The sequence below is a fragment of the Camelus ferus genome, chromosome 11 (genome assembly GCF_009834535.1).
Source record: "Camelus ferus isolate YT-003-E chromosome 11, BCGSAC_Cfer_1.0, whole genome shotgun sequence".
In the NCBI taxonomy this organism is placed as follows: Eukaryota; Metazoa; Chordata; class Mammalia; order Artiodactyla; family Camelidae; genus Camelus; species Camelus ferus.
In genome coordinates, this window is record NC_045706.1 from 48,322,491 (window position 1) to 48,337,661 (window position 15,171).

General features: G+C 36.9%; 2 protein-coding genes across 7 annotated transcripts in view; one reads left to right on the forward strand and one right to left on the reverse strand.

The window, feature by feature from the left end:
- CTNNA3 (catenin alpha 3) overlaps positions 1 to 15,171 on the reverse strand; it is a 1,348,033-nt gene that overhangs the window by 1,124,652 nt on the left and 208,210 nt on the right. The window lies entirely within an intron of this gene.
- LOC116667178 (S-methyl-5'-thioadenosine phosphorylase-like) lies at positions 3,246 to 5,330 on the forward strand. The gene has a single exon (XM_032491500.1). It carries the CDS (start codon positions 3,299 to 3,301, stop codon positions 4,148 to 4,150), a length of 852 nt encoding a protein of 283 aa, XP_032347391.1. The 5' UTR covers positions 3,246 to 3,298; the 3' UTR covers positions 4,151 to 5,330.

Sequence of the window (15,171 nt, forward strand, 5' to 3'; positions counted from 1 at the left end):
TATATCTAGGGAATGTAGTTGCATAAAAGCAAAAGTAAGCTTATTAATGAGTGAAAAATCTTACAAAATTAGGCTAGGAAAAGTATGTACAGGAAAAAATAGTTCTTCAAAACTGTACTCAAATATCAAGAACAATGTGTAGGACCCTTTTAATTGCTGGGTTTATAACAAAGAAAATGTTTAAATTAGAGCAATAATGTGAGCTTCTCTGTGAAACCTCTGCTAATAACAACCTAGGGTATCAATCTCTCATGGGAAAAGGAATGAAATACTTCCTGTGTCTATGTGCAAATGACTATGTAAGACCATGCAAATTCTAGACCCATAAACTTACCGATTTAATTAATTAATTAATTGAATTTCAAATTAATATCTAATTATTCTACAAATGATATCTTAAAACTAACACTGAATTATGTATTCCTATTTCCTTATTAATAACAGCAAACACAAGCTTGTCAATGATCGCCAAAACAGGGCATGCCACTAAGATGTGAGGAGAAAATATCAGAACATCTACTTATATTTATTTTATCACAAAATAGAAAAAAATTAAGTTTCACTAATATTTAACAGAGATTAAAATGGCCCCTTCCCTGTCTGCATGTCAACTGAAAACAACACAGGTAGATTGTAGGAGACATGTAGAAGGAAGAGGGAGGAGTTGATGGAGAAGCCCTCACTCATCTCCTGGCTTTCAACACATTGCAAAGTAAGGTAGTATGGGTAGCCACAGTTGATTTACTGATTATATTACCTAGTTATCTAAAATAACCCTACAAAATAGAAAAATGAAAAAATATTCTTGCAAAGAAACACTGGATTGATAATTCTACTAATAATACAAGCACAAAGAAATGATGGAGATGTCACCTCTGCCCCTATGGTGAGTCTTTCTTCATCAGTCATGATTTAAGTCAAATCTGACAAGAAGTCAGGCAAAAAAAATTTTTTTTACTAAAATATGGATTTCCATCCACCATCATTAATGGTAAAGTCACCTTGAGTACAGAGTGCCTTGATATGGCATGTAATGATAGTACAAAGCTACTGTGATTAGCAAACATTTAAAAAATATTGTTTATTTCATCTTTATCCCATTATCCCTCATGTATGTTATTCTTCTGCATTTATTCAATAGTACATGTACATAATTCATAGTGAAGAGGGATCCCCAGAAATTCTTATTCTCCAGATCACGATGCCCTCCCACAGCATCCGCACCATCATCTGCAGTAGTTAGATGACATTAAAGCTCTATATCCTCCATCCCTACAACATTCACAGCCTTACAACTTTGGAGACCATTAAGAATAATCCAATCACGTTCTTTGTTTCCACAGGAAACCCAAAGTTCCTGGGTTGTGCTTTCACTACTAGATCTCTGTGATTTACACATCCCTTAATTTCATCCTAGCTTCCTATCCCCATCCCAAGTTCAGAATCCATTATACTTTGTTCTCTGCAGATGGTAAATCCCTGTATGTTCCATCTCCTTCTGAATATTGTTGCCATCTTGCCTGCTCTAATTAAAACCCAGCAGGTGCAAGGAGTGACATCAGCATAATGGCCACTTAGGAATTTCCAGTGCCCATTCCCTCCCAAAAACATCAATATGAACAACCATCTGTGTATGAAAATAACTTTATAAGAACTAAGGATTCTAGGTGAGAGATTACATTGCTTGAGTGAAGCATAGAAATAAGAAAAGGCACACTGAGGATTATAAGAAAGATAAATTCACCCTGCTCCCATCACCCTCACTTCAAGCCCAGGCAACCCAGCCTGGAAAGAGACACCCTTCCTGTGAGAGGGGAGTGAAGTCAGTGCCTAACTCCACTGTGGACACCAGCACCTACACATTCCAGCACCAGGCCACTCCTGTGGCCCCATGTGGTTCCCAGGAGGCTCCTACAATCCCAGGATCCCAGTGCACCTTAGCACTAGTTAGATACCATGGCACCAGAGAGCTCTTGTGGCACCAGGCTCCTAGTGGACTCCAGTGAACCCAAGCTCCCAGCCCACTCCACTGCTGCCCAGCTCCTATGCCCCAGGCAACTCCTATGGAACCAGGCTCTCAGCAGGCTCCTGCAAACTCAGATTTCCAGTTGACCATGGTACCAGTCAGCTCCCATGGCACCAGGTTCCCAGTTCACCACAGCACTATCTGGCTCATCTAGCCCTGGGCAGCTACCATGGCACTAGGTTCCTGATGGGCTCCTAGAAACCCAGGTTTCCAGCATATCCCCATGCTAGCCAGCTCCCATAGCCCCATTTTTAACTCCTGGGGCTCCAGCTCTAAGAACCTAGGCTACCAGCTGGACCCAGTACCAAGCTGACTACTGTATGCTCAAGCATTCAACCTACCTCAGCACCAGGCTGATTCCACAGCTCCAGGCACCCAGCCCATCCCAGCACCAGACCAGCACTCACAAACCTAGAATCTAGACTGGCTTTCATGGGCCTAAGTTCCTGGGCCACCCCAATACCAAGCCAGCCCCCCTGACCCCTGCCTCAAGACCAGCATCCATGGACTTAGGCTCCTAGTCCACCCCAGGATCAGACCAGATCCTGCAGGCTCAATTTTGGGCTGAACCAAAGGTCATGGGTTATAGGATGAGTCCCAAAGGCCCAGGCTCCAGGTATGCCCTAGTGCCAGACCAGCCCCCATAGTCCCAATCTCCAGGGTGACTCCTGAAAAATTCAGGTTCCCATCCCATCCCAGTAATAAACTGGCCCAATGGAATGAGTTGCCAGGCCTACCCCAGTGTTCCCCAGTGCCTGGTTAGGCCCTGTGAGTGCAAGATTCAGATCTGACCATGAAGATCCAGCTCCTAGGCCCATCACTACAGATTCAAACACCATGCCCACCCCAGTGAACCCAGGCTAAAGGTCCACATCAGCAGACCCAGGTAACCGGCTGATCCCCATACACTCAAGCATAAGGATTGCCCAACTGTTGACCTAGAGACCGGACCTGTCCACCAAGGACTCATGCAGAATCTCTGGTTGGGCTGACTGGTAAATGCTTTGCCTACCAAAAGAAAACACTGGAAATGGTGCTTACTTCCTCAAATGAGCAGACAAAATGCAATGTTACAATGATCATGAAAGAAATCAAGAAGCATGACACCACCAAAGAACCTAATAAAATTCCAACGACTAACCCTAAAGAAATAGAGATCTATAAACTGTCTGAAAATCCTCTTAAAGAAATTCAATGAGTCCCGCGCCGCGCGCGTGAACCCGCTCCGCGCCTCCACCCCGCGCGTGGTCGCCGCTCCTTCCCAGCGCAGACATGGCCTCAGGTGCCACTCCCGTGGCCGTGAAGATTGGAATAATTGGTGGGACAGGCCTGGATGATCCAGAAATCTTAGAAGGAAGAACTGAAAAATATGTGGATACTCCATCTGGCAAGCCTTCTGATGCCTTAATTTTGGGGAAGATAAAGAATGTTGACTGTGTCCTCCTTGCAAGGCATGGGAGGCAGCATACCATCATGCCTTCAAAAGTCAACTATCAGGCGAACATCTGGGCCCTGAAGGAGGAGGGCTGTACACACGTCATAGTGACCACAGCCTGTGGTTCCCTGAGGGAAGAGATCCAGCCCGGCGATATCGTCATTATTGACCAGTTCATCGACAGGACCACCATAAGGCCTCAGTCCTTCTATGACGGAAGTCATTCCTGTGCCAGAGGAGTGTGCCATATTCCAATGGCTGAGCCATTCTGCCCGAAAACAAGAGAGGTCCTCATAGAAACTGCTAATAAGCTAGGACTCCGGTGCCACTCAAAAGGGACAATGGTCACAATCAAGGGACCTCGTTTTAGCTCCCGGGCGGAAAGCTTCATGTTCCGAACCTGGGGGGCAGATGTTATCAACATGACCACAGTTCCAGAGGTGGTTCTTGCTAAGGAGGCTGGGATGTGCTATGCAAGTATTGCCATGGCAACAGATTATGACTGCTGGAAGGAGCATGAGGAAGCGGTTTCAGTGGACCAGGTCTTAAAGACCCTGAAAGAAAATGCCAATAAAGCCAAAAGTTTACTTCTAAGTACTATACCTCAGATAGGATCCGTGGAGTGGTCAGAAACCCTCCATAACCTCAAGAATATGGCCCAGTTTTCTGTTTTGTTACCAAGACATTAAAATAGCATGGCTGCCTAGAAGATGAGACCTTCTAATTCCAGTGATATGGGGAGTTCCTGCTTAACTTGAGAAAACATTGAAGAGATTTGCAGTTTTCATGCCCTTGCCCATTAAGGACGAACAAGCGATAAGACAAGACACTGTCACATCAGAGATGTCCTCTAAAAGACTTGGACTGCTTCAAGTAACAGAAAGAAGGCAAATGACCAGTAAACATGTGGGAAGATTCTTACACTTTAGAAAAAAAGACAAGAAGGCACGATTCACCATTCTCCCAATAAATTTGTAACAAAGGGTGGGCAGTAACATCCAGTTTCCTATGTTGCCAAGGAATACGAAGAAGAAATGGGACTCTTAGGCTATTTATTTTTGTGACTGTAAACTGGTACAATCTTTTTGGAGGGCAGTTGGGTAAAATGTACCAAAAGGCTTAAAAGTACTTCCTTTGTGCTGGGTACTCTACTCCAAGGAATTTATCTCTAAGAAATTATCAGAGATACAAATAATTATGTATAAAGAGGGATGTCTAACAGTATTAGCAAATATTCAAAACAATCTGAATATCCAGCAACTGGAGGTAAATTGTAGTTAGCTCTAATTAGATTTTGAAGATGCCAGCTGAAGATCATGTTTTCACACTTACTGTACTAAAGAAAAAGTTCCTGTACAATAAGAAATGAAAAAAGGATATGTATGCATTTTACATTACTAATTGTTTTAAAATTCCACATAAATATGTACAAAGACTAGAAAAATGTAATCTTTTGTCGTTGTATTTGGAGGGAGGGATGCTGGATACTTTCTTTCTTTAAATTTTCTGTGTCTTCACATTTTTCTACAATGAATATAACCAAATGGTAACGTTGTTATAAAAATATACTTAGATCCAGTTCTTGAAAACAGTTTCTTGGTAATGTAGCAAAAGTTATGACGGTAATATTAAGAAGAGTTTTCTTTGAGTTCCATCTTTATTTTGTTTAAAAAGGTCATTAATGACTGTACAGTCAGAACCATACTTGGGTTTGCAACAACTTGGGGAAAGCTGGGTGTTTAATACAGAGTCTTAAATTATTTAAGGGACTACATAGACACATTATAGTGTGTCAGATATTTTTTAACTTGATATTTGACTTTGTTTCTCCTCCTTTTTATGATTTTTGTTTTGTAATAAAGAAAATGAAAGCCTGAGAAATTCAATGAACTAAAAGAAAACAAAGATAGAAAACTAAGTAAAATCAGCAAAACAATGCATGAATAAAATGAAAAGTTCAACAAAGAAATAAAAACCATTAACACACACACACAAAACACACACAGAAATCCCAGAGTTAAAGAATACAATGACTGAACTGAAGAATTCAATAGGGAGTTTTAACAGCAGATTCAATCAAGCAGAAGAAAGAATTAATGAACTAGGATAAAGTTCATTTAAAATCATCCAGTCAGAGGAGCAAAAAACAGAAAAAGAATTACAAAAAGTTAAGAAAGTCTACCTGAATTATGAGATAGCATTAAAAGGAACAATTTTTACAGTATTGGAGTCTCAGAATGAGAAGGGGAAAAGGAACAGAAAGCTTAAAGAAATAATGGTTGAAAAAGTAAATAAACCTTTGGCCAAACTCACAAAGAAGAAAAAAGAGCACAAATTAGCAAAATAAGAAAGGAAAATGGAGAAATTACAACAAAGAAAATAGAAATACAGAATATCATACGAGAATATTATCAAAAACTATATGGAACCAAACTGGATAACCTAGAGGAGATGGACAAGTTTCTGGAAACATACAGTCCACCAAGACTGAATCAAGAAGAAACTGACCACTTGAACAAACCAATCACTAGAAATGAAATCGAAATAGCAATAAAAAAACCTCCCTACAAATAGAAATCCAGGACCAGACGGCTTCACTGGGGAATTCTACCAAACATACAAGAAGAACTCATACCAGTCCTTCTCAAACTCTTCCAGAAGATTAAAAAGGACATGTTACTATATATAGAAGGTCCACACAAAAACTACTAAAGCTGATCGAAGAATTCAGCAACATAGCAGGTTACAAGATTAACGTTCAAAAATCAGTTGCATTTCTTTACACTAATGATGAATCAACATAAAAAGAAAGTAAAGAAACAATCCCCTTTAAAATAGCACCCAAAGTAATAAAATATCTGGGAATAAATCTAACCAAGGAGGTGAAAGAATTATACACAGAAAACTATAAACCATTGATGAAGGAAATTAAAGAAGACTTTAAAAAATGGAAAGATATCCCATGCTCTTGGATTGGAAGAATCAATATTGTTAAAATGGTCACACTGCCCAAGGCAATCTACAGATTTAATGCAATCCTTATCCAATTACCCAGGACATATTTCACAGAACTAGAACAAATCATAATAAAATTTATATGGAACCATCAAAGACCTAGAATTGCCAAAGCATTACTGAACAGAAAGAAAGAGGCTGGAGGAATAACTGTCCCAGACTTCGGACAACACTACTGAGCTACAGTCATCAAGACAGCATGGTATTGATACAAAAACAGACATATAGACCAATGGAACAGAATAGAGAGCCCAGAAATGAACCCACAAACTTTTGGTCAACTAATCTTTGACAAAGGAGGCAAGAATATACAATGGAATAAAGACAGTCTCTTCAGCAAATGGTGTTGGGAAAACTGGACAGCAGCATGTAAAGCAATAAAGCTAGAACACTCCCTTACACCATACACAAAAATCAACTCAAAATGGATTAAAGACTTAAACATAAGACAAGATACAATAAACCTCCTAGAAGAAAATATAGGCAAAACATTATCTGACATACATCTCAAAAATGTTCTCCTAGAACAGTCTACTCAAGCAATAGAAATAAAAGCAAGAATAAACAAATGGGACCTAATGAAACTTACAAGCTCCTGCACAGCAAAGGAAACCATAAGTAAAACAAAAAGACAACCTACGGAATGGGAGAAAATTTTTGCAAATGAAACCGACAAAGGCTTGATCTCCAGAATATATAAGCAGCTCAGACAACTTAATAAGAAACAACCAAACAACAGGATCCAAAAATGGGCAAAAGACCTAAACAAGCAATTCTCCAAGGAAGACATACACATGATCAATAGGCACATGAAAAAATGCTCAATATCACTAATTATCAGAGAAATGCAAATCAAAACTACAATGGGGTATCACCTCACACCAGTCAGAATGGCCATCATTCAACAATCCACAAATGACAAATGCTGGAGAGGCTGTGGAGAAAAGGGAACCCTCCTACAGTGCTGGTGGGAATGCAGTTTGGTGCAGCCGCTGTGGAGAACAGTATGGAGATTCCTCAAAAGACTAGGAATAGACTTACCATATGACCCAGGAATCCCACTCCTGGGCATATATCCAGAAGGTACCCTGCTTCAGGATGACACTGTACCCCAGTGTTCATAGCAGGACTATTTACAATAGTCAAGACATGGAAACAGCCTAAATGTTCATCAACAGATGACTAGATAAAGAAGTGGTGTATTTATACAATGGAATACTACTCAGTCATAAAAACCAACAACATAAAGCCATTTGCAGCAACATGGATGCTCCTGGAGAATGTCATTCTGAGTGAAGTAAGCCAGAAAGAGAAAGAAAAATACCATATGAGATCGCTCATATGTGGAATCTAAAAAAAAACAAAAAACAAAGAAAACAAAAACAAACAAACAAACAAAGCATAAATACAAAACAGAAACAGACTCATAGACATAGAGTACAAACTTGTGGTTGCCAAGGGGGAGGAGGGTGGGAAGGGATAGACGGGATTTCAAAATTGTAGAATAAATAAGCAAGATTATACTGTATAGCACAGGGAAATACACACAAGATCTTATGGTAACTCACAGAGAAAAAAATGTGACAATGAATATATATATGTTCATGTATAACTGAAAAATTGTGCTCTACACTGGAATTTGAAACAACATTGTAAAATGATTATAAATCAATAATAAATGTTAAAAAAAAAAAAAGAAAAGAAGAGAAATAGTGGTTGAGAAATTCCCTCATCTGAGAAGAGATTGGATATCCAAGTTCATGAAGCTAATAGGTAAACCCAAAATTTTAGCCCAAAATGATTCTCTTAAGATAAATAAATGACATAATAAAACTGTCCAAAATCAAAGACAAAGAGAGAATTTTAAAAGTAGCAAGAGAGAAAATAATTACTCACATATAAAGGAATTCCCATAAGGCTATCAGATTTCTCAGCAGAAACCTTGAAGACCTGGAAAAAGTGGCATGATATATTCAAAGTGCTGAAAGAAAAAAAAAAACTGCCAACCAAGAACACTTTCTTGGCAAAGCTGTCTTCCAGAAATGAAGGAGAGAGAATGACTTAAACAAACAAAAGCTGATTACCCATCAGTTGAACTTTGAAAGGTTTATAAGATTGCTATTGTCATATAAATAGAGACAGGGATACCGCTAAAATCCTACAGTGCAGCCCCTAAAATAAAAAATTATCTAACATTAAACGTCAATAATACTGAGGTTAAGAAATCCTATCCTAATGAAAAGGGTACTCCTCTATTTCATTGAGAGTAGGCAACAACTGTCATGTTAATTAGACATGATTTTGGCTAACAGAATCTTAAACAAATGGTAGTTTATTTTCCTGAAATTAAATCCTTAAAAATGACTGCCCATAGATGAACAACATCAAGGCTCATAATTTCAAAATCACAAGATGGCTGCTATGGCTACAGGCATCATGACCACACTCAAGGAAGAAGGTAGGGATAAAGGAGAAACCAGTTAGCACTAATCACATCTGTGCCTTTTATCAGGAAAGAAAAACCTAACATCTCAGTGGGCAGATCTACCTTTAAGGGACTTTATAGACAATTTAAAAAGTGGTACTAACTTCTTTAATTGACCCACTGGTTACACATTCTGCTTTACATTATGCTATGATTAGATATTAAGTTAGGGGGTAAACAAAAGGAACTGTAAGCCAAGTACCCCTCTTTCACTATAGAGTGAGAGATAAACTAAAAAGCTATCAATCAGAGTCTAACAGTGAAAAATCTTGGAAACCCTCTTCAGGGAACGCTTGGGAAAGCAGTTTAATTACAGAGAACAATCTCAGTTGTTGGCAGGAAAAGCCAGTCCTGACTGGTCTGCTGGGGTCCTTCAGAGATATTACAGCCTTGATAAGGGCAAATTCAATATATGTCAAAGCTCAGAGATGTATGTTGTAGTCCACAGGTATGATGCCTTTTGAATCTATACAAAGCTGACCCAGACAGTGGTATAAATTCAAGACTCTCTGACTTACATTTAAAATGAAAGAGGCATGTTTGCAATCCAATGTGCAGATAAAAGGGCCCTCTTCCTCTAGGGAAGCACATATCCTAACCAGTCTAACATACTTTAATTTGGATTTCTGTTTGGTACATAAACAATATAAACCTTACTGAACTTTATATAATTCCCAGTAGACGTAATACATTCAGATTTTCAAATGGATCTAAAATGATTCAACCTCTGAGATTGCTGGTGAAAAGAAAAATGTATGAATTTAAAAAAGTAAAATACATGTATAGCAGCAAGTAAAGAAAGGAAAGAAGGTATTTATTAAGAAGGAGATAATGAGAAGCCAGCAAGAGGTAACTTTGTCACAGTAGGTTAAAAGTTGGGACTAGCTGAAGCCTCCCAGATCTTTTCAGTTTAGCCTGCTAGAGGGAGATGCTATAAAGTAATTTCACATGATAAACTTTAATTTCTCATCTTAATACTTTCCAAACAAAATTTACTTAAGACTGACATTCAGTAAGTGATTAAAATACAGATTCTGGAAATTTTCAGATAAATTATTTTCAAAATTTTGAGGGTTGCTGAAACTTGAGGTTCAAATTTTTGGTTCAAACTATTCTTTTCCTGCAAAAAAAAAAATCTTATTTTATAGAACATTTTATGCTCTTTGAGATTTATTCAGTTACTACCATAATAGGTAGGATAAAAGTGCAATCTAACAGGGACATTTTCAATGATGAATTGGTAACTGAGCAATTATGAGGTGCATGTCAGATAGTGGGCACCTGATGCATTTCTGTTGTCATTCATCATATTCTGTTATCATTTGTCCACAATGAAAGTACAAAGCTTCTTTGCTGTATTTATGCACCTAACTATGCATCAACCATTTAATTCTGTTCTATTATTTTTTAAAAACTATTCAAAGGCTGCACTGTATAGTGGAAAGAACATAAAAGTAAGAAAATACCTGTGTTTTGGTTCTAGTTTCAAGCTTGGACAAGTCCCTTAAAACCCTGAAGCCTCAGTTTCAACCTCTGAAAAATGAAAATGATACAGTCCGCCTACCTAATTCACAGGGCAGCTGTTGATAATTACATGCTATGATCTTCATGGAAGTATTTAAAAGTTGAAAGGTTTCATACAAAGGTATTATTAATATGAGTAAATACAAATAAGAATATAGCGTGTGAGGAAAAGTAGTGGGGGAAAAAACTGACAATATATTTATAAACCACAATGTGAACATGATGAACAGCAACACACTTCTTTTCCCAAAGGCAAAGTAGGAAACAAGTTCAGAATCTTTTTTTTAAAAACTGTTAATATGTAACAGGTCCAAACTTAATACAAGCCACCTGATGAAAATAAGAAACCCAAGATTTTAGAGAACAGTGAGGTAAAAATCCTAAATCCTTCATGGAACTTGGAATTAATCTGTAGAGCAAACAGAATGCCATAATAAGAGAGGCAATATGACTATCATCAAATTAACTTGATTTCCACACAAGGCAATCTTCTTTTGTTCTTCTGTATTGTGTTAAAGATGAAATAGCAGGAATCTAAGAGGTCTTAGGAACCAATTTCTGGATTATATTTTTATTCAAAATGGACCAGATAAATTTCTCAAATCTAAGAAACTCCAAGGTACAATGTGAGCAATATGAAATGTTTCAATCTACTTAGAATAGCAGAAAAAAGAATATAAGAAAAAAATTATATACTGTAATTTATGAAATAGAAATGAGAATAAAAGTCAAGTAAAATAAAACCTTTCACAAAAGGTTATTCAATGAATAAAAGAATATGCCTAGAGATTAACTAATCTTCTGAGAGGTAGTGCTGCAAAGGTAGCCTCTCTGGTGAGATGCAAGAAAAAGTTAATTCAACAGATATTCATTAAGTTAGTACCTAAAATATTGTATGTTATGTGTGGGGAGGAGTATATGTTGTGATCCCTGCCATGCTTACGAAATACCAAAAGACCAATATTTTTTATAACTAAGGAAAAGTTTTATATACTCAAATATCTAAATGAGTAGTATATATGTTTATGCCCATAGATATTTCAACATTTGCTAGTGAGTGCCAGGGGCAATCAGGATGAAGATAGTCTGGAATATATAGGATAGATTTCATGTATAAATGGAAGTCAGAAACTAGTCTTAGAGGACTGGTATGATTCGGGAAGGTGGGGAAAGTACTGTTATCAGAGGTAGTTACTCATTTGCAAACTTGAAAGGAAATTATTAAGATGCTGCTTCCATGTACAGCTTTCATTTTTCATTTGTAACTTTTTAAGAGACTCAAGTAGGTTAGCAGACGTCACTAAGAAGAATCACCAAGAACTAGAATCCTAAAACCTCATTGTTTTTGAGTACCAAATAGCAAATCCATTAACCTGACCTCAAACCCCCAAAACAGCAATCCCCCCTTATCCAATGGGGATACATTCCAAGACCCCCAGTAGATGCCTAAAATGGTGGATAGTACCAAACCCTATATATACTGTTTTTTCCTATACATACATAACTATGATAAAGTTTAATGTATAAATTAGGCACAGTAAGAAATTAATAATAATAACAACATAAAACAGTTATAACAATATACTGTAATAAAAGGTATGGTAGCTCTTAGCAACCTCAACATACAATTTTTTTCTCTAATAAGTCAAGAACTTTAATCTTTTCACTTAAAGGAAGCACTTTGTGGCTTCTCTTTGACATAACCAAATTGCCAGCATCACTACTCCTGTGTTTCAAGGCCAGTATTAAGTGTTACTTAAGCACAAGCACTGCAATACTGAGAAAGTCAGTCTGATAACCAAGACAGCTACTAAGTGACTAGCAGGTGCGTAGTTTATATAGCATGGATACACTGGACAAAGGGATGATTTCACATCCCAGGTGGGACAGAGTGGAAGGGACACATGATTACATCACACTACTCAGATTGGCATACAATTTAAAATTTATAAATTGTTTATTTCTTCAATTTTCCATTTCATATTTGCAGACCAAGGTTTGCCACAGGTAACTAAAACAGCAGAAAGTAAAACTGTGGTTAATAGGAAACTACCACACCATGGTTCTGATGAGTGTCTCTCCTCTGCTTGAATATCTCCCAGAATTCACAATGTTATGAAGCAATCAATTCCACTTTCTGTTTCAGAATATTTCACGGATATGCATTGGAAGTCTCCAAAGTATTTTAAGTATAGAGACAAATATTTCAATTTCTTGTTGACAAAAACACTGAAAATTCAAGAGGAAACATCTGCATAATAAAAGACCATCATATAATTTTTAGGTTTTGAAGCTAGACAATCTGTAAGGAGACTAAAACCTAGACTTGCCTAGGGTCACAAAGCCATTTAGTGGCAAAACCTGGTCTAGAAATTCAATCTCTTGTTTCTTAAGATCCTTCCAGTAATGTATTAACTGTCCCTTATACTCTAATCCAAGGGACTCTTTTCTGTGTTCCACATCAAGAACTAGATGATTTATTTCACAGTCTCCTGGAGAGAAAAAAAAAGTTTCATAATCTGTTGAGATTTGTTTCCCTTCCTCTATGCATTGTAAATCTTTCCAATAAAGCAAGGTCATCAAGTACTCTATGTAGTTCTAAAAACTGTAAGAGGTTAATTGGAAGATCTAGAATAAAGCTAAATTTACCACCCCCTCCACACACCATCACACTCCCCCTCCCTGCTATATTTCATATAAAAAAAAAATACATTTTAACTTCTGTTATCCATGTACTCTATGCCTATGGAAATTACATACACGACATACATATGGCAATTCTACAGATTCACTATTTCCATATAAGCACTTTCAAAGGAGAAACTGCAAGCGTTGAATGCTTTCTAGAATTGAAAATAGTGACTCAGAAATGGTATCTCTAGCCCTTCTTGACATGTGAAACCTTGTTAATCAATCATTGCCCTACCGCCTTTCTTTCTTTCTTTTTTTTTTTTTTTTCTTCTCTGGTGGGATCAATTGGAACAATATTGCTATCCAGCTGTAAGCTTATCCATCATACTCACACATTCATTGGAAGTTCTTTGGCAACAACTTTAATACTTAAAATTATTATATTAGTTTACTTAAGCCACATCTAACATCAAATAGGTCACAAAAAAGCATTTGTCCACAGAAGCTGCTCCACTGACAGTTCATCAGAAGCCAGTATTAGTTTCCTTTATACACATTTTGTAATTAGTTTAAACTAAATGTAGTTAGGAATGGAAGTTTTTGTCAGCTGTCTGAGTCTTCCAAGTTTTCTAGGATGTTTTGTCTAGTTAATTCTTGCAAGTCTCCTAAAAAGAGTGGAATAATTTCCATAATCAAAGGATCCCTGCCAATACAGAACCCAACGCACTGAATCCTATTAGTCGTAATGCTCATATAGTACAGTTAAAGAAAATTTTCATGAAATTGCATTCATCAATTTTCCTATCTATTTTTATCAGTTTATCATAGTTTTTAAAGATTTAAAGCAATGTGTGATAAATACATATATAAAATAAGAAGAATTAAGTGGGGAGGGTATAGCTCAGTGGTAGAGTGCAAGCTTAGCATACAGGAGGTCCTGGGTTCAATCCCCAGTACCTCCACTTAAATAAAAATAAAATCTAATTACCTCCCCCCAAAAAATTTTTTAAAAAGGAAGAAAAAAAAAAGAAGACAAGAATAAGCTACAAATCAACTAATGAAGGTATGTGATAGAAACTGTATCAGAAAACCTTAGCTTATAAGAACAACTATAAATTAAGCTCCAAGACTTAGCCATGAGCTTCCTGGTAAACATGGACTCATTTGTCTTTTATTCTATATACATATTTACATATATATGCTTCCATAAGAAGACAATGTAATGACAAAAGCATGAGCTTTTCATGTCTTGAAATTGTATTCCTTACTTAGTGTCAACATTACATTTCTTAATAAATTTAAATTCTCTTATTAAAAAATAATTGGCCTGAATGTTTAATGTACTGAATTATTTGTTTAAAATAAGTTTCTAGACAGTAAGTATAATGTTCTCATTCATTTCTTCACTCATTTATTCAACAGGAAGATAAAGAAAGCTAATTCATTCAGGACCTACCCCAGCTTTACATGAATTATGCTCATAACAGTCCTGGAAAGAAACTATTACCAAACCCATTTTATGGCTGAGGAAACTAAAGCTCAGAGACATTAGGTCATACTGGCAAGGAGCACAGTTGGGATTTGAACTCATTTGCCTAGTTGCAAATTCATATTCTCACCACTGCATGATGTGGCCTCAGTGTTCTCATAACAAGTACTAACTGGTTATTTATTAGGCACCAAAAAAAAAACTTAAAATAGTATAAAATCAGGATCAAAACTAGAATGTGGTCCTTAAATTTTAGGTTTACACTCCACTTAACCTCACTAACTTAACTAGAGCCATGGTAGGTATGTCTTGAAATTCAATGACTAGTAGAATAAATTCAAAGATATAATCAGCCAGTAAATATGTACCGAGTTCTACTAAATGGTGACAGCACACAAAGCATTGAATATATTGAATAAAGTAAAAATAAACACTTTTAACATTGAACAATGATGTTCATTAAAATCCAAGACATAAGCAATGTGGAGGTAAAAATAATCTATATGGTTTTTTTTTAAGTTTTCCCTCTGGGTTACTGGAGAATTTCTGTTCTACCTAATGTCAGA

Bases quoted from the DNA above. Each gene is read 5' to 3' on its own strand.
- LOC116667178 (XM_032491500.1), top strand. From the start codon at position 3,299: ATGGCCTCAGGTGCCACTCCCGTGGCCGTGAAGATTGGAATAATTGGT.